At 43.7% G+C, this 26,315-nt stretch overlaps 2 protein-coding genes across 6 annotated transcripts in view; one reads left to right on the forward strand and one right to left on the reverse strand.

Moving 5' to 3' along the window:
- The window catches only part of SLC25A13 (solute carrier family 25 member 13), a 99,737-nt gene extending 94,825 nt beyond the window's left edge, over positions 1–4,912 (forward strand). For both annotated transcript variants that reach the window (XM_080339694.1, XM_080339695.1), the window contains 3 exons: positions 3,520–3,678; positions 3,758–3,848; positions 4,680–4,912. In XM_080339694.1, coding sequence (XP_080195820.1) covers positions 3,520–3,678; positions 3,758–3,848; positions 4,680–4,869 — 440 coding nt within the window. In that variant the 3' untranslated portion in view covers positions 4,870–4,912. The remainder of the gene's footprint in view (positions 1–3,519; positions 3,679–3,757; positions 3,849–4,679) is intronic.
- Positions 4,913–12,694: 7,782 nt separating this feature from the next.
- The window catches only part of DYNC1I1 (dynein cytoplasmic 1 intermediate chain 1), a gene marked incomplete at both ends in the record, with an annotated part of 175,353 nt that continues 161,732 nt past the window's right edge, over positions 12,695–26,315 (reverse strand). For all 4 annotated transcript variants that reach the window (XM_080339250.1, XM_080339248.1, XM_080339249.1 and 1 more), the window contains one exon: positions 12,695–12,805. In XM_080339250.1, the coding sequence (XP_080195376.1) occupies positions 12,695–12,805 (111 nt within the window). The remainder of the gene's footprint in view (positions 12,806–26,315) is intronic.

Raw genomic sequence — 26,315 nt, forward strand, 5'->3', positions numbered from 1 at the left:
TTGTGAGTTCCTGGTATAATTGTAATGTTCAGGAGACAAAAGGAAGGAAAAGTTTTGAGTTTTGATGCTTTGTTATCATATATAATTATTCTTTGTGGATTTACTTGGCTGATTTTGGCTGTGTCTGACTGACTGGTAAAGTTTTGTTGAAATGGTTTATAAATAAAATCATGGCATTCATGAAATTCTTTATGATTAAAGGAATCTGGAATTTTGGTAAATGGAGTCCAAAAGGCATGCTAGCAGTATGGTTCTCCAAATAACAATGAAGCAATATGTGACAAAATGGTGACAATGACTTGCTACTTACAGTATCCCATCCAGTGACTTGGTTTCATGAAGATTTTACCATTATCTTTTTTTATATTAAACAAAACAGAAAAGCTTGAAAACATTTCTGCTGTGCCACAGGTTGCTGATTCCTGGTGTACCAGATATAACAGAGGTGCTGAGTGTGATCTTGAGCACTAAAAATCTGCTACGTAGCAGACTGGAGAGCTAAATCACACTGAACTTGTCACAGACGTGTTTAACTTGAGTGTGCCAGAGCTTAAGGGAGAAGGCAGAGCCAGGCTTTGCAGCCTGAGCTGGCCTGTGTGTCTGCCATGCAGCTGGTCCCTGGCACAGCGCCCACCTACTGCACCCTAGGGAGACCAACCACCTTTTGGTAGCTGCCTCCTGGAGAGGGCAGCTGGAGAGTCCTACTCCTGATGTGTCCACGGTTTTCCTTTCAGGAAACAAATGGGCAGGAAAATTGGTGCGACAGGGCCTTTGGGGGAGTGCGTAGCAAGCAGGAGGGCTCCCATCAGCAGGGGTGGCCATCATGTTCATTGTGGGCTGCTGGATCTCTCTGTCCTGCAGCCGAGCTCTTATTTCAGTACAGCCCCTGACTGGCTGCTGCAGCCTGCGGGCCGACAAAAATGGTGGAGTGGCATGAATCCAGCACAGATAGGTTGTTTAGTGCGAGGTTTTCTCATTTGATTTCAAGCTTTTTTTCTCCCTGGGGAAACTGTTCTTCATCGGGATTATGCATGGGGCTGTGTCTGTTGAGGAGCAGGGACCTATTATAGTAGGTATCTGGGCCTAGCCTATAGCTAAGACCAGTTAGTTTGTCTTGTTGAAGCATATAGCTCTGTATTCAGTAGCTCGTAGTCCAAAGGAATTGACCTGGCACTAGGAAAAGCATCTGGTGCTTAAAACCCACCTTGTCCCATCCCCACCCCCACCTCCAACCAGAGCCAGCCTCCAAGCCCCCCAACAGGAGCTTACAGCCAGCCTATTTCTCACCCATTTTAATGGAACAAAACAATTTTTGAACTTTAGATCATATTTACAGACTTGAAACATAAGCTGGCATTTTTAAGCCAAGTCATTTCTTAGATTTTCCTATTTTTCTCTTTCTAGCCATTGTCAGGTGATTGCAGACTAAGATAACCGTCTCTTTGAAGTCCAGGCACAGAAGCAGTCTTTATTGTTGCTGATATGGCTTACCAAACCAGCTATAATGTGAATTTTATCCAGTGCTTCCTGTGAATCCCATCCTAGGTTAACTCTCATGAGCAAATTACAGTGTTAAAGATACAGCACTCATCCTACTGTTTACAAAAACAAGGAATTTATTTTATTTGGTACAAGTAAAGCATGGTGAGGGTGTACGGGTCAGCTGTTTTGCCACAAGAAGTCAAGGAGAAGCCAGAACAAAAAACCCACCACCTCCGAAACACCGGCTTGATCTCTGGGCCGATGTCTCTGCTCTGGCTGGGATCTCCCCTGGTGATCGGACTTGGGACTCAGGCGTGAGCTCCGTCTGGGTGTGGGGAACTCCACCTTTCCCAGCCCTGTGGTGCTGGGATGTTCCCATTGGCCATGCCTGGATGCACCTGCGTCATATGCCAGCAGACGTTGCTTGTGCTGGGTATATTTTCTTCCTTTCCATTGTTAGGGACACATGCAACATGCGTGTCATGTAGCCTGATCTGCTTCTGGTTTTCACTGTTCACCAGATGTCTCAACCTGTTGTGCCGTGGCATTTTCTGAGATGATTCTAGTATCAGCTACAGGATCTCTCCTTAATTTGCTCCATCTGCTTATTGCTTCCATGAACTTCCTTCTCTGCCCCTCAGCCCCCTTGTTTTACTGTCAGCTCCTGCTGTGCCCTTCGTCTCATTTCAATTGTAAGCTCCTCACAGCAGCTACCTGTAATTTTTTATTTGTCTGTAAAATCTTTTGTCCTGTACACATAGCTCCTAAAAACAGGATTAAAACCATCTTGAACTGCACAATATCCTCAGTAATAAGGAATGTGGAATAAGGAGATGGAAGTCAATGTGCAGTAAGCAGAATTATTTCTAAGTATGTCCTTTGGTTTTTCTTGAAAACACTGGTTGGCTTTTGAAGGACAAAAGTCCAGCTTTAAATGGAAGATTCCACCAATACCCTGGTGTGGGTAAGGCTATGCAAAGAGGAATTTCCACATCTCTGGAGTTCAGAAACCGTGACCAGGTTTTAGCACTCGCCTGCCAGACTGACCACGGTGCAAGTTCAGTGTGTCCGTTATTTTGAGGGCTCCAGGAGAGGAGGGGAGACTTTTTATTTTGGTGATAGGCACACGCGTACATCTCTCAGAGCAGTCTGCAAGAAGGGTGTTCTGGTGCTTGAAGCCAGACCATGCTGGTTTGGATGAAAGTTGCTACAGAATTATTAAGCCTAAAAAAAAAAAAAGCAGAGGAGATTTATGCATCTACATCTGACCAAGTTGGTTTGGAACAGATGCAGAATGGAAAAGTAATAAAACCATAAGAGACAGTGTCTTCTGGGTACAGTCTCAGTGCTTTTTTTTTTTGTCTTTTTTTTTCTTTTATTCTAAACGTGGGCAGCCCTGGTTTGGATAGGAATGATTTTAGAAATACCACCCATTTTGTAAGTTGGTAGTTTTTGCTTTCAGTTGATTATCTGCCAGAGTAAATTTAAATCTTTCTCCAAGTGTTCTGCTGAGGATGTCAGCTGTGGCTTTGCAGCTGAGCAGTCTGCCATTCCGAAGCAGAAGAATGACCCTTTCTTTGAACCTTAGCTCTCCTGCCTTGCTGAGCATGCACGGCATTATCTGGTTCTTGGTGACATTGCTGCATGGTGGGGAGGTGCGCGTGTCCATGTCCAGGCTGTTCTAGCACAGTGTGCAACCAGAATGCCAGGAACCACAGAGAGGCATGAAAAGAAAAAGAAAAGATCGACCTCACCTCCTATAACATTGTGCTTATTAACTGTGCAAGTTTCAGGTTAGCACTGAAAATCCAGCCCGCGCCTCCCTGCTTCTCCAAAAGAAGTTTGCTCAGGGTGCAGCCACGTCCACAAGGGCTGCTTCTTGTCGCTTCTTCTCCTTCCTGGCCTCTGCTTGAATCCCACGTGGCTGGATTCTCCTGGCGGCAGGATGAAAGGCACAGTTACCCCCGTGTACACGAGGTGTGTAGCATATGCGGCAAGTCGGTGGTGCCCGCCTGCTGATGTTTGTGTTGTGTGCAGGTATGCCTGCGGCCTCTCTGGTCACCCCTGCGGATGTCATCAAAACAAGGCTACAGGTGGCAGCCCGGGCAGGCCAGACCACCTACAGCGGTGTTGTGGACTGCTTTGCGAAGATCCTTCGAGAAGAAGGTCCGAAGGCTCTGTGGAAAGGAGCAGGAGGTGTGTAAAACAGCTTTGATTACTAAATGCTTTCTAATGGTGTTTTTTGTCACTGAGGGACTTTTTCTTTTCTTTCAAGCTCGTGTATTTCGATCTTCTCCTCAGTTTGGTGTAACTCTGGTGACCTATGAGCTACTGCAGAGATGGTTTTACGTGGACTTCGGGGGAATGTAAGTGTGTGGTGTCTGAATCTACCTGGCACCATGAAGCCACACTTGGTTCTGTGTGGGTCTGGGTGCTCCTCAGTTTGCCTTGCTGTTACAGAGGACACACTGGAAAGGCTTTGTAAATATGATTTAAGCCTCACAACACTGGTGGAGTTTGGGATAGTATTGCAGTACCTGTTTCACAGCGAGACATTGCCACATTTTCTATCACCATTTCAATCTGGGGACCTTTGTTAGTGTAAACAGAGACAGTGAGAGGATGAATAATGGACTGGAGACATAACTGTAGGGGAATGTGTCCAAGTCAGGATACGCTCATTAGTTTGGAGAAGGGGCTGCACCCCTGTTTATGCAGGGCATTTGACATCAAAAAAACTCTATAGGTGTCACCTAGTCCAAAAGTTATTTGTTGGAGCTCCAACTCTGCCTCCTGTCTTTGTTGACAACACAGAGGGATGTTCAGCGCGTTCCCAGGAGCAGCTGCAGACCATTCGTGAAGCCTTGGGGACAGTAGTTTGAAAGCCACCACAAAAATTATTTAAACTGGTCCAGGTTCCTGGATTGGCTGTGCACTGTAGCAGAGACTTACAAACCCCTGCTCCCCCACACTGCAGTTTTCATTAACAAACTACAAATTTTACATGGATTTGACCATGCTCAATCCACATGAAGGCTGCTAACTGTTCTGGACAGTTCTAAAACAGGGTATTTCTCATTACATTTAATTTAGCTCCTTACTGGGAGGTAGGCTCAGATGTCTTATTCAGCTTACTTTATGGGTGAGATTTTTGTGAATACTATGGAAATTAATTTAATATTTTTATTATTTTGCAGAAAACCAGCTGGATCAGAGCCAGTTCCTAAGTCGAGGATCACACTCCCTGCTCCTAACCCTGACCATGTTGGTGGTTATAAATTGGCAGTTGCTACTTTTGCAGGGATTGAAAACAAGTTTGGACTTTACCTACCTCGCTTTAAGCCATCGCCACCTACCTCAAAGGCTGCTGCAGCAGTAGGACCCTAAGTTTATTGCTGTAGGGTTTTTTTGTTATTAGTTGGGGAAGAGCCACTTTTCTAATTGGTTAATACTTTTTTCCTTTAGCTTCTCATCATGTAACAGTTTAGCTTCATTTGAGTTTTAAGGCAATTTTCATCTTAAATGTAATCATTTGTCTTTGTGCTTCCTTAACCAGATCACTGTGAAATTCTTACCAGTTGTTTTAAGTTTGGGACCATGAATGTATTTGTCCACATCTGACATGTGCTTGTGTTGGGAAGACACTAATTTTAGGTTCCGTTTATTGGGGAGGGCTGGGTGAGATCTGTGAACCAGATCATCTTACAGGCAACGCTCGGTTGCAGATTACCAGGGTGGATGTCGCACATCATCACTCAAATGGAAAAGCTCAGTGGATATCACGGTGCTCAGAGCAGGATGATTTTGACTGTACGTGTAAATGGGCTATAAACTTCGCACGTGTCTGTAGAGGTCAGCAGATATACCCCCGGTACCTAAGTATGCCAGTACAGTTTCCACTTTTTAAATATGTACACGCACAAATTCTGTTTCTGGATTGTATTATGAAGCTTTTATGTGGAACATGTTTTTGTAATGGAAACCACATTTATAAATGTTTAGCCCTTGTATTATGTTACTGGTATCAACATGCTCAGAAGAAAGTGTTATTGTCCATAGTCTTTGCACTTTATGGCAGTATTTTTGGCATTCTACTACACATACAAGGAAATTTCATAACTAGGTGCCTATCTTGGGTTGCTGGTGTTCGGAATTCAGTTTGTATATGCACTTCTATAGTAAAACGCTGCTTGTTTAAATAACCGCAATAGAAAATTCATGCACTGTATCGATGGTACCTGCCTTAACTGCTGGCTTGTAATTGGCAAATAGGTGGTTTCAGATTCTTATTTACTTCATTGAGTCAAAAGAGATTAAAATACTCTAAAAGAAAAGATTTTACTTTATTTTTTGGTGCCTTGCACAGTGTTTAGAAAATCATGTATTTATGAAGATAGAAATAAACCTTTCAAACAGATGCACACATGGTATTTTGTTACAGAAATAGCAGATTACATCAAATGTCTTGTTCAACTTCAGTTATAAAGTTAGTATTTGGGCATGTTGGCTACAAAACACCTGCAGCTTGAGAATAAAGTTACCCAAATTCCCCTGTGTAGAAAAGACATCTGTTGTTGTAGATGTCACTGAAAAAAAAGACATTTTTCCGTGGTCAAAAACAGAATTGGGGTAAGGTTTGATATTTTGATCTTTACTTTTGGGGGCAGGTTAATGTGTTACGAACAGTCTGACTGTCTAGTCAGTTGGAAGGTACTGTTGGGTGTCACCTGTGATACCTCTGAAGACCAAGAAGCATTTGGTCTTTATTGTCTCCTTGGGGTGGGGGTGGGTGCCTTCAACGTTGACTGTAAACTGAGGCAATGTGTAGGTGCGGTGTCATTGCAGCTGCATGAGTTCGGTATGAAATATCACATTGTTGGACTACCACTTGTGGAAAAACTGAAATGGGAATCACTCTATGATTGTATTTGTGTTTGAGTCATCATGAGGATTATTTCCTCGGACCAGTTGTGAAGTTGCCAGTGAAATGGAGTCGTGGCAGGAGTAGCATCTGCAGTTCGGTGTGTGGAAGGCGAGGGGAGCAGACAAACCAGGCGCAGAGGCTGCGCTGGGCTCTGAGCCGCCACTCAGCCTCGTCTGCACGAGTCTCCCCAAAGGACGGCTCCTTTGGTTCAGAAGCAGGAATAAAAAGCTGCCCCTTGCATTACTCAAAAATTAACTGCCAGGATTTTTGGTTAAGGCTTGTCATAAAAGTTAAACTTTCTCACCCGGAGCTACCTGTGCTACACACTTGACATGTCAGGCTATTTAGGAGCTGGTTTTACACGTCATCCCTCACTTTTACCTGAGGTACCGTGTCAAGGTTTTATGTGGAAAAAGAGCAGCTCGGGGAGGTGTCTGAGCACTGAGCTGCACGTTTCCCTGCTCCGGGAGAGGAAGCGCCCGGCCTGACGTGGCGTTCAGCCGGCAGCTGCCCCCCTTGCCCGGCCTGCAGAGGGACAGCCGGGCTGCGCTGGCCGGGACACGTCCCTGCGCTGCCTCAGGCCAAGCCCAGCACAGCCGGGGCCTCACAGCCAGCAACGGGAGAGGAATCAGAGCTGGGTTATTGTGAGACTTGCACAACTCCTTGGCTCATGTGATAAAGGCCATTGCTTGTGTTTTATAAAGAAAACCATAACTCGGGCCTGTTCCCTTGTCTCCTGCTGCGCTCTCTTTCGGGCCTGGCAGTGTATTTATGACTTGTCCTTTATCCCAAGGGTGAAGGGACAAAGCTCAGGTGCAGCTGTCCTATGGCAAGTCCACCTCAGAAGGCCACAGCCTTCATCTTCTCCCTGGCAGGCTGACAAACAAGGCTGGACTGACACCTCCCCGCCATCCATGGTGGCACTTCCCCATTTAATGTCTTTTGTGGGTGCTTCTGTCCTTCTGTCCCTCTTTTCAGGCCCAGTAGAGGATGGAGGCAGGGGCAGAAGGGTTGAAGAGCCAGTGACTGCTTCAGTAACATGCAACCCAGTTCAAAACATTTCAAAGCACGCTAGAGCTGTGCCCGGAGATCTTGGGGAAGATCTGTGCCCACAGTCGGCTTCCTCCAGACACAAAAGGATGCATTCCTGCTCTGAAACGATTACAGGCCAAGAAATTGTCAGATTGCCTTACAAACAAACAAAAGGCCCGGAGGACAGTCTTTAGATGTTTGTCCGCTTTGGGTTTCTGGGTGAGTTATGCAAAGTGTGGGAGGAACAGGATAAACTGTAACCTCACTTGCTTCCTGCAGCCCAGCTAACTCCCTGTGGCAGGACTTACAGAAAAAAATCAAATATTCGCGATATCCCCTCTTGGCGTCAGAATGGGGTGGGGGTGTCTCTGAAGCAGTTACCCCCTATTTGTGTTTCTTGGTCCAACAGAAGCCAAGGGATGCTTTTCTGCCTGGTCTCCAGGGAATGGGTTGGGTTTAAGCTGACTTAATACTGACGGTTTGCAGGGACGCTTTTGTGAGCAAACATACCACAGGCTTCAAAAATAACTTGGGCAGGTTTTTCTGAACCTGCTAAAAATACAAAACCTGACGAACCACTCTGCACCTCTCTTAGGAAGGGGCAGCCTGCTCAGGAACGTCCCTGCCGTACGCCGCCCCATGTACAGGCATGGCATGCTGCTGAGCTGCTCTCCCCAACAGGAGTCATCCAACCTTCGCTGTTTGAACACTGCTGTGAAATTCAGACTCTGGTTGAAATAGGTGCCATTTTTGCGTAAGCTAGAAGACAATTTCCAGAGGCAGTGATGATTTTTAAGTTATTTAATGGTTGAGAATATAGACATCACAAGACATTGTATTGTGTCTTCAGAGAGTGTCAAACACTGCAAATAACACAGAACCAGCCTGGGATGAAGGGGTTTCGTCAACGCCGTGTGCCGCAGGGCAGCTCTGCCTCCTGTGCGGTGGGCAGCGGGGGCTCAGGTGTGAGCACAGGCAGCCTCTCCCAGTGCTGAGCGCGGGGATGTCATCAGGGTGTCTGGCCCTTCAGAGATGGCATTTTAAGATGCGTGTTCATTTTAACTGCTCCTCGTCGCCCTGGGAAGCAGTACCATTGCGTGCAAGATTTGTTCCAGTTGCTCCAGTTACATTGCGAAGGGCTGCCTGGGCTCCCTCCGTGCTCACCCACACCCCGGGCTGTGCAACCAGTGCACAATGGGCATCGTGGTGTTGCTACAGAGATTAGCTCTGCTTATGAATTTCAAGGAGAACCAGTCCTGTAAGTGCCCTAAGGACAAGCTGCCGCTCCTGAAAGAGGCACCATTAGGTGCCAAGTCCTTCCTTAGGACTGATGTTGCCCTGGTGACAGCAGTCTCCTTTGTTACTGGTCAGTGGGAACAGTCCCACATGACACGGGATGCCCTCTTGCTCTGTGGGGGTTTTTCAGTCTTCTGCTGTGTTTGCTTTGTATCTAAAGTTGCTAAAACTCTTGAGAGCTTCTTTTTCCATATGTCTCGTGTGAAAGAACCTACTCCCATTTGTTCCCGTAGCACTAGGGACGCAGGCTGTCTTTTGCATTAAGATCTCATGATGTTCCAGGACATGGTAAGGGCTCCTATGTTTTCAGAAGAAGCAAATGCTTGGGGCGTTGGTTCTGAGCTGCAGGAGGAAGTACCTTTCATCTTGGAAGATTCACCACGGAGCAGATTACCCTGTGGAAAACACTGCAGCTCCTGAATCACTGCGACCCAGCACCATTTGTCCCGCTTGCCTTGTCTCTGAAGTAACAAGCCTGTGGCAACTGCTGAGCCTAATCTCAAGCAGCAATTGCTTGTTCTGGTGGCCTTTCCCTGGAGATGTCTGTGCTGCTCTCAGACCCAGGAGGGAGCCCATTTCATTTTCACCTTTCAAACACTCATTTGGTCCAGATACCACTATTTACACAATGAGTCCTGCAGTCTGTGGGCCTTGCATTCCAGCCCCATGGAGAGTTGGTGTGTCCTGGCCAGATTCCAGGTTGACCAACGCTATGCATGTGCTCTTTCCATGTGCCCTGGCCATCATCATCTTTCTCTGTTACCAAGGGGTCTCTTGAACAGAGCACATTGAAAAGGTGAAGTAACCCTGCTTCCACTTTAGCTGATGCTTTCAGCTCCCACCCCCATTGCCACCTACTCTGTCTCCCTGTGTTCTTTTGTGGCTCCTTTCAGAACAAATCCCTGGCCACGCCATCCCTCTGCCTCTCACTTGTGCTGGTGGGGCTTTGATCCTTGGCACTCACATGAAGGGAGCCTCTGGTCTTCCCTTCAGCAAGCGCAGGACAGTTGTCTCTCCCACATCCATCTCACATCCTAAACCTCAATTCAGCCTTTCTTTAGCCCACGTTGCTCATCTTCATGTGCCACTTGCCTGCTTCTTCCCTGGTTGGGTTTGCTGTCTCACCTTCTGGCTATGATGTGCTCTCCGGCGCAGTCTGAGCAGACACTTTTTGTCCTTCATGTCACAGAAGGCTCACCTGTGATGGCCCCAGAGTAGAGACAGGGCTGTTTTCTAACTTGTTCCATGCCCGCAGCAGGCATGGCAGCATCCCAGCAGTGCTAGACAACGGTGCGTACGCTTTGTGCTCGTCCTTCTGTTCTCTGGATGTCTGCAGGCAAAAGGGGTTGGAGAAGATGCTGCTGCTTTGCCAAAAATAGAGTAGCTTTATATTTATTTCCCTACCGAGCAGGTCCTGAGGACCATCTTGTCATACATGCTCTTTTGGAAAGCCAGTAAGGTGGAGCTAGATGTTTAGCAGCAGGAAAATCCAACAAAAACCATTGGAGATTCCTGGAAGGGCAGCAACAAAGGCTGGTCAGAAACTTCACCACCTGGCAGTCACCATTGCAGAAGGGGCGTAAATACCTTTTGTGGTTGTTGGCTTCTCTTCTGTCTGTTTCAGCTGTGTGAAATGACCCTTTTGTGATGTTGGTCTGTACATAGAACCCTGGTCACTTCTGTGGAAATCCAGATCTTTTCCTTGTTCCCGCTCTGTACTGCTGAACCCCACTTGAAAAAAAGGAGGAGGGAAAAAGGTAAAAAAAAGAGAAAAAAAAAAAAAGGGACTTTGGTCATATTCACTTGCACACAGCAGCAAATGCTGAAGGTCTTCTGAGGCTGCTCTTAAAACCATTTTACAAGCTGTTAATGCCATAAAGTAGGGAGTTTGGAAGGTGAACATGCAGCCCATCCCCCCTTAGGTTCCAAAAACTGAATAGTAGTATGGAAAAAGTGGAACCATATTTGCCAACTGTTTCCCCAGCACTGTCTACGATGACTGGGAGACAACAGACCATCAGCTGAATGCCGCAGCGCACCCTGGCACGGTGTGTCCCCTCTCTTGCAGATATGGAGTTACCGTAGGGGGCTGATGGGCAGTGAGCAACCGGCCTGTTCTCCTCTGTGACAGCACGGCTGTGCTGTGTGTCTGTGCCGGCGCCTGGTCCCACCCGTGGCACACTGATGGGCAGAGCATGCCCTGCCAGCCACTAAGCGATCAATCTGCTTTGCCCACATAGATGAAACTGGGGAAAAAACAACCCCAAGATGATAACAGAATCACAGATGATGTCTAAGCTGCTGCTTCCATAGGCAGTGGGAGGCAGCTTCAGGTCCTGTGTCCACAGGCACTGGGACCTATCTTCAGTTCCCAGCATGAAGAAGAAACTAGCCCATGCTCTTTCACTGAGAGTTATTTCTAACCACCAAGAGGATAAGGGAAATCCAGCTTCTCCAAAGGATTCGTTTACTTAGCTGGCTCTGGCTTTTAGCAGTGCAGACTTCCCGGTGGCTCTGGCTCTGACCATAGCTCTGAAGAGCATTAAATGATACAGTCCTTGACATGACTGCCCAAAGATGATGCAGTCTTACCTACAAAACCTTTGTTGCTGACTGACTTTCAGTGTTTCTTGCCACAATAGTTCACCTGGCTGCCCAAGTGTGAACCACTGTCAAACCCAGGTGTCAGAGCCGTGCCCTGGCTCAGCGTAACACTGTGATGTGAACGCAACCATCAGCCTCATCACCAAGGTGAGCATTCACCCACGTCCCTCTGGGCTGCACAGCATGCAAGAAGATCAGCTTGTACCCTATTTCTTTGCTCAAGCCACCAGTTTGTCATAAAGGAGAGGAAAAAAAAATACAATAAATCAGGCCTAGAAGCTGACATGGCTTAGTGCCTGCTCGTGTAAAATTTGTAGCAGGATGTGATGTGTGCAAGTCCATCACTGGCCAGTCCCCGTAGCCAAAGGTACCTATTTACATAGCAGCCTCATGAGCATTCTGCGTGTCAGTGCAGTCAGACTTTCCCAGTGCCCGGTAATGAACACGCTGAGCGCTGCTGGCAAGGAGCGATTAACCACACTGCGACAGAACGGGCTTGATACATTTTATTGGCAATACCAGTGTCATACTCAGGAACCACAACCTTTTATCAGACTGTTAGTGTTAACTTGCATGACAAGTATCAGTGACCAACTGTATTTGAAATATAGTTAAAGTGCCTAGAAATAATAGGCATCTTTTAAAAAAAAAAAAGGAAACTCATTCCATCCACTCAAGCCAACCTTTATAGATTTTACATCTTAAGCACAACTGATGTACTGTAATTGTTATGTGGCCTTTAATGTAACCTCTACAGCAGCACACAGACAATGCAGTTCTCTCATTATGCACATGCTTTAGGATCGTTTATTTTAATGCTTTCAAATAAATATGTTCCATGCAGCACACCGCAATAAATAGGGAGCAGCAACTTTCGTATAGTACATCCATTCATAATGTAAGTCACCATGTGAAACACCACATCTAAAGTCCTTGGCCCAGTCCCATACAGTGAAGCACACCACATCTGCACATAATCATATCTGGCTTCATATGGATTTAATAGGACTATGCCAGAAGGGCAATGTGAGCACAAGTTTAACCAGGGGTTCCTAGCTATTAAATACAGCTACTAAGTAGTTAAAAGGCAACAACTAAACCCATAAAGGGTTGATTTGTGTTTTCTTTCTTACTTTTCAGACAGAAATATAAAGTATGAAAACGCTCTGGATATTTTCAGCCTTGTGTAAAGCAGCGTGATTAATATGGAATGCTTTGAGCAATACTGGCACGTACACTGGCATCAAAAGCCACAGCAAGACTGACTCTGACACTGAAAACCGGCGTCCTCGGTGGGGGAAAGCTGCTGTTCTGGCAATGGCGGGCGCTGCTTCTCCTCCTCTTCCTCCTCTTCCTCTAGGCCGACAGCTCCACCGCCCCTTCCTCTTCGCTGTCTGCCCGGTTGGCGCGGATCTCCACCAGCGTCCGAGCGAAGCGGGTCCATTCATCGTTGTGCGGAACAGCCAGCTGGGGGGAAAGCGACAGGGAATTAGGAGATGGGAAGGGGAAGCCGGCCACCCCTCTGGCCCAAAATCGCAGCCCCACCTCAGAGCAGCGCTCCTGTCGCAGCCAGGTTGTTTGTGCACGGTGAAGGACCAAGGCCTGGACCTCACCCACCCGCCGTGGGCAGCTACTTATACAGCTGTAAAGCGACGCCAAGTTCCCAGGACAAGCCTGGCAGGTTCCTACTCGGGTAGGAAGGAGCTTTTACAGTCAGCGGCAGTGAAAATAAATGCTTGATTTTACTTGATCTACTTAATTTTAAGGCAAAGTGTTTTGTCAGAGTGTTGTTGCAAAATCTACCCCTTGGTTAAAATATTTCGGATTTTCCAAACTAAAGCGAGGCCTTGATCCCTACAAACATCTACATCTACATTTAACTTCACACATGTGTGGCCATTTGCCGCCAGCGCCCAAGTGTAACCGTCTGCAGGACTGAGGTCAATGTGTGCAAAGCAACAGAGCTCTTACAGTGCTGTATCGAAACTGTTCTCCTGAAGTTCATTAGAGCTCTTAGTAGTAAAATAAATATATTGTGTTGTTTTAGTTACTCTCCTCTATGTTAAGGAATTCACAATTACAAGAAACGCATTATGACAGAAATGTTATATCAAGTGGATACTGTATTACTGGTATGATTTTTTATATCATCATGCAAAATCTATTTCCATTTAATACCACTGATGTTTCTAATGAAGAGCTCTTGAACGTTAAGCTTCAAGAGGGACATGCAATCTAAATAGCTGAACGTCCAGACAGAATGCTTTAGAGCCACGGCAAAATAATGTTGCAGTCATTTCCAGCTGGGTCCAACACTGTAATTTCTGGGAGATAATGCAAGCTGATTAACTTTTCTTTTTCTTTAAAAAAAAGGCATTTTTTTCCAAATTTTGTTTTCATTAACTCAAATTCCATAAGACAGCAACAAACATCCAGATGAAACACGCACATTTTTACTGCCACCTTGAAGCCCTGTGATTGTGTCCTAAATATAATACGAAAAAATAACTCTTTAAAGATTATGCTTGGCATGAAGAAGGCAACTGTTTGGAAACAAGAAGCAGTGAGATATACTATGAGGCATATAAAAAGCTGCTGTCCACCTTAGAAAATGGATGTCTGACTAGAGAACAGGTATGATCCCAGCTAATGCGGTCTGAGGTACCCAGTATTCCATCTGTACTGGCTCACTTCTAAAAAACCAGCAGAAGTGTCATGTACGCTGCTGCAAGTTGAGTGTTGATGGCATGGACAGGAATGTGCAATACTAGATGTAAATACCTCCTCCGTATCTCACTGGACCAATGAGTTTTTTGACTGTTTTGTATCTAACTTTGCCTCTACATCCAGTATTTTGGGGACAAATATGTCTAGTGCACGTATCAGTGACTCAGTTACGTTATGAAGGGCTAGTGTACACCAAGTTTGTTTTCTGCGTATTGAAACACCAAATATAGTACAGTACAGCATTTACTGAGGCTACAGACTAAGAAACAGAATCTGTGTGAAAGCCATCTCGGCTCTCAATAATAGATGTCGCTGCACTCTCTGGGTTTTCCCCTCGCCTCCCACTGTTTGCATTTTCCTCCTTTACTTCTCCCAGGAGTGGAAACCAGAGTTAGAGCAGCAAATCATTTGGGACAGCTGTCTCTCCTGCTCACACGCACCCATGTGGATCTGTTATGGTCTTGGTTTGAAAGCCAGCTCCGTTCTTTCAAAACCCTTCAGCAGAAGGAAACGTAACACCAGAATGGAGGTCAGTGCCCCACCACCCAGGCTGGTCACAGCCACACACCTACACAAGCTGCTCTATCTAAGTTAAGGGACAGTGCAGAGATCCTTCTGTCACAGATGCAACCAAAACCAGCTGTGTAGCAACTTCCCTAAAAGATTTTATTTCTTGTGATGTGTACTGCACTATTATTTATCAAACTCTTGAATGAAAACATTAAATGAGTCTCACTTATTTCAAGTAGTCAAATAATTAAAGTGGAACAATATCTGGAAAAAAGACATTGAATTTAATAAAGCCTCATTTCTCCTTGTCTTTTAAAGTCCTAAACAGCATTACATTGTATTAAATGGCTGAAGAAGACAATATGTCATTCTGAACAAAAAAATAAAACATATTTATGACATTGAGATCATTTAATTTCCTTTACTACGCAGCATGGCCACAGACAAACAAAGTCCAGCCATACCTATCTGGTATCTCAGACTTTCAGATTCTCCCCATAAATGTATGCGTTACACGCATTACTGTTAGTGGACAGTGTTAGCAAGACCTGGGCCATTTTTAATGACTCAGTTCACAAAACAATTAATGATTGAAGTGAAAGCCTTTAGCACAGAGGTGAAAACGTTCAGTGCCCCCACACAATCTAATTACTTAGAACTTATTTTACCTTATTGAATCTCATGCGCTGCATTACGCTTTCAATGAGGGGCCAATTCTGCTAATAGACTGTCAGTAGAATAAACCTCTCTAGTATAAATTCCTTAGGGATGCAGAGGGAAACCTCGGCAACAATCAAGTCAAAGAACAAACTGACTTTTATTTCCCCCACACTTCTTTCTGTGAAGGCCCTAATACCAAATTACAATAGTTATACAGCAAAAGTTTGCAAATAAAAACAAAAGCATCCACAAACTCCAGTTCGAATTCTTGTCTGAATGAATGCTCCCCTTCCAGTCATTTCCATTCAAGTTGGGCCCACTGACACCCACAAGTGCTGGAGGCCTGGGTCTGTCTATTTGGGGGTTCCTTGCTCGTTAGGTGCTTTTGCCATTTTGCTGTCCACTTCCAGTTACTACAAAGCAGCACTTGTCGAGTCCCAGAAGTCATTACATCGATGCAGAGTAGAAATATTCCCCAAAGCATAATAATATAATAACCTATATTAACATTTGGGTCAGAAGGTTATTTGAATGAACTGACACTAAGGTACGGAGCAGAACAAGAACATAAATGGTATTAAGTGTTCTCCTTTGATCCCTTCACAATGGAACATAAGCACTACCCACACCTAATTAATTGACTGAATTACTCACACTGCTTTAACTTAAATACCAGGGTACATTTAGGTTGCATCAGGTACTAATTCTAATGAGCAAAACCAGTATTATCAAAGCAAGGTGGTAACTTTAGCCAAACTTTGTCTGTGAAGCTGCTAGAAGAGGGGTACTTTTGTCTTCTGGCTGGCTTTTAAAACATCAAAAGAGCTCAGGCTGCAAGTGTGACTGCACATTTATGCATCCAAATAAACCTGCCTCTGCTTGTGAAGTTACACCTGCTCAGATGGTTACATGGCTGTAGGAGTGAGAATTTAGTACAGCAAAACATCTTCTGAAGATGTCAGGATGGTGACCTATTTTTGATTGGGGCCAGGATGGACATGGCTCTGAGCAACCTCATGGTAGTTGAAGATGTCGCTGCTCATTGCAGGGAGGTTGGACTAGATGATCTTTAAAGGTCCCTTCCAACCCAAACTATTCTAAGATATTTAACCCAGCACAATTGGGGCCTCTCATTCAAAAAAGAAAAATCCGTTTTCTCTATATCACTATCAACTTTTAAATCTCTTCTCCCAACTGACTTTCATATTATCCCAAAACCACTCAGTATCTGTGAGCATCTGCAACTGCTTCCTACATGACCAATAATGTGTAACAAATAACAAAGACATGTAACATAATAAATAATAGATACATTTAAGATTTTATCATTTAAACTAATTCACAAACTGTTCTCCTTGCCAACCTTAAAACACTGATTTATGTGATGCAAACTCTCAGAACTAATTTGTCCACCAGCTCCATTACTATGATTTTAGACATGGAGATTTTGGATAAGAGAAGGTAACTCTCTAGTACGCTCCTCCAGGCTGAACGGTGCAGCACAAATACCTTGGCTGGGAAAGGAGAGCCCCCCTGCCGACTGCAGGCCCCATGCACAGCAAGCTCTGCCCAGTGCCCAAACCGCGACAGGCTGCGTGCTGAACACCAGGGCCGAGATGTGGCAGCCACATTAGTATTAAGCACTGAAGAGGTGGGTTGGTAACATCAGCTAACCCAGGGGCGGTCTCCAGATAGCAGCACTAAACAGATTTCTGTCTGTCCCTGTGAGGCATTACAGTTTTCCGTTATCTTCTTATAGATAAATAACATTACACCTATGTGACTCTTTCCCAGCCTGTGCTACCCTGATCTGCCATACATACATATCCCAAGGGAAGGCAACTCTTGGTGGGACAGAACAGAATACAAAGGGCTTAGAAAGTGAGATGATGGGATGTAACAGCAAAGGGATTGTAAATTAGGAGCTGAGATCTCCCTGTCCTCTTGTTCTCCTTCCCATCTGCTAGAGGTGGCTGGTTCCTCACCAGCTAGAAGCCCCTTGTTTCTAGTATCATTCTCACCCTCTTCTTTTTGGGGCGATAATGTGTTGAGCTGTGCTTTCCAAGGCTGGAAAGCTTGTAAAGTTTAAAGGTAACATTGCTCCAACTTCTGCCTATTCTCCACTGTAAAGAACAAAATCACCAGACCCAAGGGAAATGACTCCCAGGATCTTTGTGACAAGCACCTGGCTTTGCCTTGCCAATGTGTCACAATTCTATGTGATTTGTGCAGTGCACAAGACTGTATCTCAAGGTGCCACCACAGAGCCCCTGGATTTCTGAACCTTCTGAAGCTTCTCCTTGTTTCCTGGGTGATCACTCTAGCCAACCACCTCGCTCTCCTGTTGACTTTTCAGCCCTGAAGCACAAACACATGCTCCCAAGATGCTCGTACTGACCAAGGAGATGGTTCCTGTCCATCTGGCAAGAGAAGAAGAGATCCATCGCCCCCGAGGCCATTAGGCCAGCCAGGTGCAGGTTTTATAGCAGTATGAATGGGAGTTTCACCAGGAACAGCCTCCTCCATCTCTGTGTCTCCATACACCAGGTATCTTACAAATGCAAACTGTATTTCCCATGTTCTCCCAGAAACTGTGCTATCAGGAGCTTCACTGAACACTCCTTCTCTTCAAATGGTCAGACAGAACTCAGGAAAAGGAGATGCTCGGGACCAGACAACTTTGCCATTCATGCAGGATCCATTCGTGCCAGCTAGCGTGGGGCTCCCCAAGCAAGCAGAAAAGCAACAAAACCCAGTGCCTGAAGACACTCTTTTCAGGTTATTTAACACATTCTAGCAACACTCAGTCTTTTAAGTTAGGTTCATAAAAAAAAAGGAAATGATTTTGAGACCAAAAGAAAAAAAACACTTCGCATGTGCCTTTCAAAAGAATCTATCCAGAAGGCTGAAATAAGATATTACAACATATTTCAATATTTTTGTATATTCCATTCCTATCCATCTTTTTTATGGCTGAGAGTGTTTCAGCTCACTTTGTCCACATCTCTGTATAGATTTAGTTTCCCTGAAAAACCACTTTCCAGCAAATGAATTATTCATTGAGGATATTTCACTTTATTCCTGGCTCCTTGCCTTCCCTGGAGCCTCTAAATCTTTGGGATGGGAATGGACACCTCTTCCTGCCTTTATCCCTCCATGCTCATGTTCAGCACAGCCGGGGACTCTCCTGAGAAGGACATAAAATGCAATTGCAGTTTCAGCAGCAGTCTCCACTCTGGAGGAACCAATGTCCCATAACACCCAAAGGGAGCACAGTCATCTGTGTTCAACCTATTGCACTTCCTTTTACTGACTGTACCTCGTGGGTTAAGTTACTTGTCACTGAGACACTGGTTCATAACCTGCACCGCTGATTACTAGTAGAGGTATTGCTAATTATTACCCTTTTTTCTTGTTTGGTCTTCACCTAGAGTTCAGATGCCTCAAAGCAAGAAACAGCCATGGGAAGAACTTCCTCAACCTTGTCTCTGACCGAGGGGATGTTGTGAAGGGGCGAATTTTTCCAACCAGAAGGGTCTACAATCGCTCCTAACACACACGTCCCCTGGACGCAGGTGTAAAAGGAGAATCTGAAAATGAACTGTCACACCACGACTTGGAACTATCTACCAAAGTATGTGGTCTGCAGCCGGCCCATGCAACCGTATCGCCACACACTGCTTTCAATTAGACGTCTGCAGACGAGCCTGCATGGTGGTCCAACACACACTCTAAGGGTGACAGCAGTTCCCAAGACAAAAACCTGCGACCCATTCAAACACAGTTCATAGAAGTGCAATGCTTTCTTATTTTTGTACATAGAAAACCTTATTCTGATCTAAGCTGATGGGTTCCTATAGCTAGTCACCACGCTCCTACAGATCAGAAACCTTCTGATTAACACATATCTTCTATTAGTTGCATTTGGGTTTGTTGCTGTTTGGAGGCAAAGGCTGATCTTATGTTAGACAACCCTGTTTACTTCTCTCTGCTTCAACACAGCCGTGTTTGCAAAAAAATCTCATATCCAGCAGGGAAAACAAAAACTATATGAAAATTAATGTTCCTCTCCTTTCTAAAATACTCTCTTGCTATTATAATTTTTGAGAAGGGCAAATTAAACACTGTCTGAAGAGACAGCTAATTAAAGCTTAGAAAATATTCAGATTAATTTGAGTTTGTAGAAAACAGCAAGCCTAGTAAACTAACTTGAATGACTAAAATGTCAGACTCCACACTAAGTTATTTCTCAATGTGGTTTCTCACCATTTTTATATTCCTGCAATTTAATAGCATCATCAAATAAACGTAGCTTCAGGCAAATATAATTTTAGCTATTTTCTCTAAGTAGAATTTTTATCAACCTATATTGTCCATATCACCCTCTAAAATTAAGTGCTGTATTGAAAAGTCTGCTACAAATACTTTGTGTAATACTTTAACATCTGAATGCATTTATTACATTGTAGGTAAAAATATCTTTGACGATGATAAAATATAACTACTTCAGCTTGATGTTTTCTAAAAAGTAGAACAGGCTACCATTCTAATTTTACAGGTAAAAGAGAGCACTTTTAGGATAAGGGTCGTAATGCTTACAAATGAAAAAGAAGAATTATAGTTTGCTTTTAAACAACTGATCGTATTTTCCAGAGTTCAACACATGTTTTATCATTGTCACTGTGGCAAAACCAGATATGTAAATGTAAATATTAAATGTCTTGCTACACACACATACAGCAGGCAGGCAAGCACCTATTCTGGCCCCAGTCTTGCCCCCCAGATTCAACTACAGACCGCCTTTGATATTTTTCTCAACCTATATGGATTTTTTATTTTTTTTTCCCTGAAAAAGCCTATATTTTTCCAGGCAACACCCTATGCCACACACATGGATGGAAACAAAGTGGGAGGTAATATGCAAGGAAATGGCCACCAAAGTAACCAAGAGCACCCTTTTCACATAACTACACTACCACTGTATTTAACTCTTGGGAGAGCCGAGCATCACTGTTAACAATGGATGAAACCACTGGCAGGAACTCAAACCCCACACACTGCATGCAGATGATTTTAATAAGATACAGTGTTTAGACCACAAAGGATACACTCCAGAGTAGCTCTATATATATTTGTTTACTTAATTGAAGGGGTGGAATATCATAGGCAGCCTAAATACTGCATTTATTCTATGCACAGCAGTCAGTCTAGTGTCAGAGACACAGTATATGCCACCCTTCTATGAAGTTAATTACTTAGCCCTCATCTAGATTAATGTCTGTTGTGATTTATTTCTTTGCAATTCACCAGCAGGGTCTGATTTAACTAGTGCTGCCATAGTAAAAAGAAGACAAAATATTAGCTTATGTGACAAAAAAAAATTCCTTAATTTCAAACAGAAACGGAATCCATTTTCAGCAAACTGACTTTTTCTCCTACGGAGAACAGTAGCTGCTGAATTGTTACGCAGTTGATGATAAATTATATTCAGAATACCAAACAAACAATGGTGTTATTTTAATAATTTACATGTAATGTGCAAAGATACACTGTATAAAGGGCCTACACAGGAACTCAAGCATTTCAATGCCCATTAATTCGTTTCTAAACTTACTCCTCTGCCTGCAGCAGTCATCTCGATGCCAGTCTAACAGGAGAACAGACTAGAATTTAGTCCATGAATTATACATACATGACCCACAAATGCATGTTAACAAAACACTAAGACTGCAGACTCTAACACTTCAAAGATAGGAATTGTCAGAGTTAAGGCTAACTCCCTCAATTTGAGCATGTTATTTATTTCGCATTATGATACTGCCTTTAATATCAAAAATTTAAAAAAAACCAACAAAACAAAACCTGTGCTAGAAGCAAATATCAATTATGGAAAACCTCAGCCTGAGGATTAAAACTTGAAAAGGTGGCAAAGAGAACAAGGAAGTGGAAAGTATCTTTAATTGTAGACAATGCTACAGTTCCACCTAGAACATCAGAGTTGGCTCAGGCTCTCCTGAATTAACCAGAAAGAATGATGTCCGAGCTATCAAACAGATTTTTCTTCCCTCAATTAATATATCAAAATACTGGACTTGCTATCAACTACAGAGGATAAAATATTGAATAATCACAAGTCATCCAGAAAGACATGGCTGCAAGTTGAAATTTAGATTACTTTTGTTTCCTTAGATCACTTCTTAATTTTAAAATGCAAACATTAAGCTATAAGCTTATGGCCTGGTCTTCAGCACACTAGAACGTTTCTGCCAGTCATGCTGTGGGGGTCCTCTCCTACAGATCTCCTCGGGTGAGACTTTCAGTGGCAGAGACTAAGAGAGTATTGGCCTGGGAAACAAAAGAGATTTAATACAATTAATCAGCTACAGGAGCAGAAAGAACATCTGTCTTGCTTCAGAAAAGCTAACTGTTGCTTCAAAAGAGGTGGTGCCCTAAGCAGCAAAGTTCTTGCAGTTCCTACCTTTCCACCACTTCTATAATGTCATCAGTTTATAGACTGATTAAGAAAAACAGCGAGGCACACTGCCTGCCATTCATCTCCCATGGGGACTTCAGTCCTGCTTTGATTGCCATTTTTCAAAGTCACTGAAAACTCCTGTAATTTTTACATGAATTTCAGGACATTTAACGCTTGGAGCTAAGCCACCAGGAGAATTCCTCCTCTAGCAAATGGATCAAATCTAGAAGGTAAGGAGCATTAAACCTAGTGTTCTTTCCAATATCTACGTATTTTTTTATTGACAATTACATAGGTTTGGAAGAATCGTATCATCATTTTTACTTGAAATACTAGAGCTTCAGCCTGTGGGGTGGCTGCACTGGCAAAGGTGCCTCCCTGGATGTTTAGCTGAGTGCAGGACTATTGCCTCAGGGAAGAAATAAATCCTGGTGTCTTCAGCTCCACTTGCTTTCCTTCCAACCCAAGCCAGCCATGGCCACATCATGATTCATGCTGGGAAATCTGGTGGAACAGGAACTGTAAAGCACTTTTGCTGCAGCGTTCTGCCTCTAAGTTGGCAAATGGACTCTCACCAAAAGTAGCTTATAAACGGTTTGAAGAACTCAGTTTTCAGGAGAGTTGTTGCCTTCCCTGAGATTTTGTACACGTTCCATTAGCTGCATAAGCTCATCCACGAAATATCAGGGGGTTTGTTTTGGTGGGTTTTTGGTTGGTTTGTTTGTTTTCATTTCAGACATAGCTTTTTCCATAATATAAGGCACTTGAGGATACATTCTACATCTAAATTAAACACTGTGTATGGAATTTTATCTGCCGAATAGGATATATTGAGGCCCAGAGTTATCCTCAGTTGATATTTTAAGTTTAGCCATTACCTTCCAAGTCACAAATTAAATTCTTTTTCATGTTCAAAATACAGACCATTTTGCAAACCATAAAAAGTGATTAAAAATGTAATTAAGTATTCTCAAAATGAGAACTGCTACTGGATGTGATAGGCTGAAACCACAGAAGCGTCATGCAGAAAATCAATTATACAAAGCAACTCTTGTTTCAGAAGTGTTCTACCACCACAATGATAACACACAAATTTCAATGACATTCACAAATTGCTGCACACAAACTGAGCTTAAACTAAATTTTTTACTTTTCCCTCTCCATACTCTGTTACCAAAAGCTACGAACATTTTTCAGTAACGCTTTTTACATCAGAAAGGGGGTAAAAACTTTCAGAGAAAGTATCAGCCAACACACTAACTAGATATTTAAAATACGTGCTCTATGACACTATTAACATGCCTTGACTTCAGCTCTGTCCCCACCAGTGTTGCAGGATGCAGGGTCAGGACCTGGCAGACCAGCTAAAGCACTCGCTCAGCTTCCACAGCCTCACCTGTACCTACCACGGAAAGCTTGCACCCACATTATATTTCCACTAAGCCTCTTGAAAGGTTTTCAGGAGAAGCAGTAACTGGGGAGTTAGCAGTGAGGCCACTGGTAGTGCCGAGGGGCTGAACATACAGCAGACGGACTAGTATGTCTGATCTGGAGCCTGCCTTTCTCTCCTGCCCTTCACACCGTTTCCCAGCTCAGCAGCAAAGCACCCACAGGAAGACTGTCAGATCCAGCTCTGCCTTCTCCCCCTCCTGCAGGCTTTACTGTGCAGAAAGGGAATGATCTCTTACGGCTTCTCTTCTGCTGCTCTCATCACTTCGTTATCTGAGTGCCTTCTAATAGTGCATTAAGCTACATGATTAACTCCTGTCACATGTGGCTTGTTCTCTCTGATCCTCTCTGCAGGGGGAGGATCTGGGCCTTTGGAAGGGAAAAGGAAACATACGTCGGCTTTAAAAGTAGAGTGCAAATGAATAAAAGGGACTGGAGCCAGATGTTGGTTGGTTGGCTGGTTTTCTTAAGCTTTTTATTTCATATGATGAGGACTTCAGGAATTCTTATAAAATATATTTGTATCATATTGGAAACTCATGTCTTTTCACCCTATGAAATTCTCCGGGGAGCTAGTAAGCTGTCTTTGGAGAACTACTGTAATATTTCATCATAAGCAACCGGAAGGTAAGGAAAAACAATCAACTGAATATTTAGGATGACTACTTCACACCTTCATTTGTCTCTTCCGTTTTCACTAATACCCATTTAATATTACTGTCTAATCAAAAACTGAGAGAAGGGTCAGGGCAATCCCAAGCATAAATACAGGCTGGGTAAAGAATAGATTGAGGTGAAGGACTTGGCGGTGTTGGTTGATGAGAAGCTCAACATGAGCTGGCAAAGTGCACTTGCAGCCCAGAAAGCCAATTGTATCCTAGGTTGCATTAAAAGAAGCGTGACCAGCAGGTCAAAGGAGGTGATTCTCTTCCTCTACTCGGCTCTGGTGAGTCCCCACCTGGAGACCTGAAACCAGTCCTGGGGCCCCTAATATAAAAGAAACACGGACATGTTGGAGTGAGTCCAGAGAAGGCCGTGAAGATGCTCAGAGGGCTGGAGCACCTCTCCTATGAGGACATACTGTGGCAGTTCGGGTTGTTCAGCCTGGAGAAGAGGAGGCTTCAGGAACACCTTATAGCAGCCTTCCAGTACCTCAAGGGGCCTAGAAGAATGCTGGAGAGGGACTTTTTACAGGGATGTGTAGTGATAGAGCAAGGGGTAATGGTTTTAAACTGAAAGAGGATGGGTTTCTATTAGATATAAGGAAGAAATTCTTCACCATGAGGGTGGTGAGGCACTGGAACAGGCTGCCCAGAGAAGCTGTGGATGCCCCATCCCTGGAAGCATTCAAGGCCAGGCTGGATGGGGCTTTGAGCAACCTGGTCTAGTTTAGGTCTCCCTGTCCATGGAAGGGGGGTTGGAACTAGGTGATTTTTAAGGCCCCTTCCAACCCAAACCATTCTAATGAGCCGTTAAAAATCTGGTACTTCCAGTAATAAAATGAAAGTGGAACTTCATTTATATATATAGTGAAACAGAAGAAACTGTGACTAGCAAGAACAAGGGTACATCATGGCATCAGGCAGGAGAGTGACCCTGTACATCAGGTGCCACCCATTGTTGTATCACACAGAACATCACAAAAACCCGCTGACAGGCTCTACTTGGTGAGGCTGCTTGTCCTACTGTCCCTACCTGCCCTGGAACTTCCAGCTTATTTAAGTATCAAAACAGGCTGAAAATAACTCTTATGCCTTTCCCTACCAACAAGCATAGAGCCATGAATATGTATACTCAGAGGCATAAATGTATCTATTTCTATGTCTGGATGTAGCCAAGCCTCATTTGAAACTGTAAAAGTATGTAACTGCTTGGTTTTAACTTATCAACATAACAACATTGTTTTTCTACAGCATAAACCAGTGCTTACATAAAGACCTCTAAGCATTTGCAGTAACCTAAAGTAATGAATATTGTAATGAGAAACACAAGTATTTGGGGTGATAATGACTGGACTTTGCTCTACTTAGATCGGCTCACCCCCTATGGAGGGTACCAAAGCTTAAAGATTTTATCACCCTAGTAATCAGCAATGGGTAATGGCCTTCATAAAACACAGTAATTAAATTGACTGATTTCAAACTAGTGCATTTTTTTCATTAGGGAGTTCTTATTTAACCTACTTCAAAAATCACTTTGTGAATACTGTCTGTATCAGTCAAAATTTACATGATGAGGGATGAAGAGCTTGTTCTGTTCAATATTTCAGCTATTATTCAAGTAAAAAGCTGGAGTTCTCAGTACGCTGTCTCTTTCTCTTTCTTTCTTTCTCTTTCTTTCTTTCTTTTTCATTTGGTCATCTCTAAGAGCTTCCAATTTTAAAAGTCTCTCAGGACTAAACATTATAAAACTGGGGTCGAGGGGAATCAAATCAAAACCTTAGCCCTTTACATTTTCCAACAATTCTTAAGAGATTCTGCTTTGTTAAAACACACTTCAGATTCTCTGAGGCCAGTGTTCCAGCCTCCCTGGTGTAAGTATCAAATGGTGAAATTAAGGCACTACCTCACAATCCATTTAATCATCCTTTATGCCTGGATTGTGTGTGTTGTTGCAACTACTGTATCTTAATTTATCTTTGAGCGCTTTTGCATAAAACTTGGTTGTAAGGACAGCCCCTTATTACTGCTCAAATCTGCCTTCTCAATATGTGTGTGAGCCATTTATCTGTGTTACAAGAATACTTGTAAATCAACATAGATTTTAAAATATAATATTTTATGGCGAGTCTCAACTCTACTCTTGTGGCAAAAACATTTCCCAACTCAATACATGCTCTACAGGAGCTTTATGATGGCAGAGTAAACCTACTGGAAAAACTACCTGGGTAACTACATGACACAAAATCTAGTTTCATATTTCTCTCTCTAAGCTACAGCAGGTTTTAACTGCATTAAAGAGATGCGGGATATGTTTTCTGTACGAAATCCACTGTGAAACACAGGGGTCTCAAGACAGGAGCACAAAGTACCAACTCTTCTCCACTCTACCCAGAAAAATAAGTGACTCAACAGCCACGCTGGAATGTGAGAGCTGGTCACAAATACACATTTCTCTCTGTCTAGAACCCCAAGAACCTCAGAGCAGCTGTCAAAG

The sequence above is a fragment of the Nesoenas mayeri genome, assembly GCF_963082525.1.
Source record: "Nesoenas mayeri genome assembly, chromosome: 2".
Lineage (NCBI taxonomy): Eukaryota > Metazoa > Chordata > Aves > Columbiformes > Columbidae > Nesoenas > Nesoenas mayeri.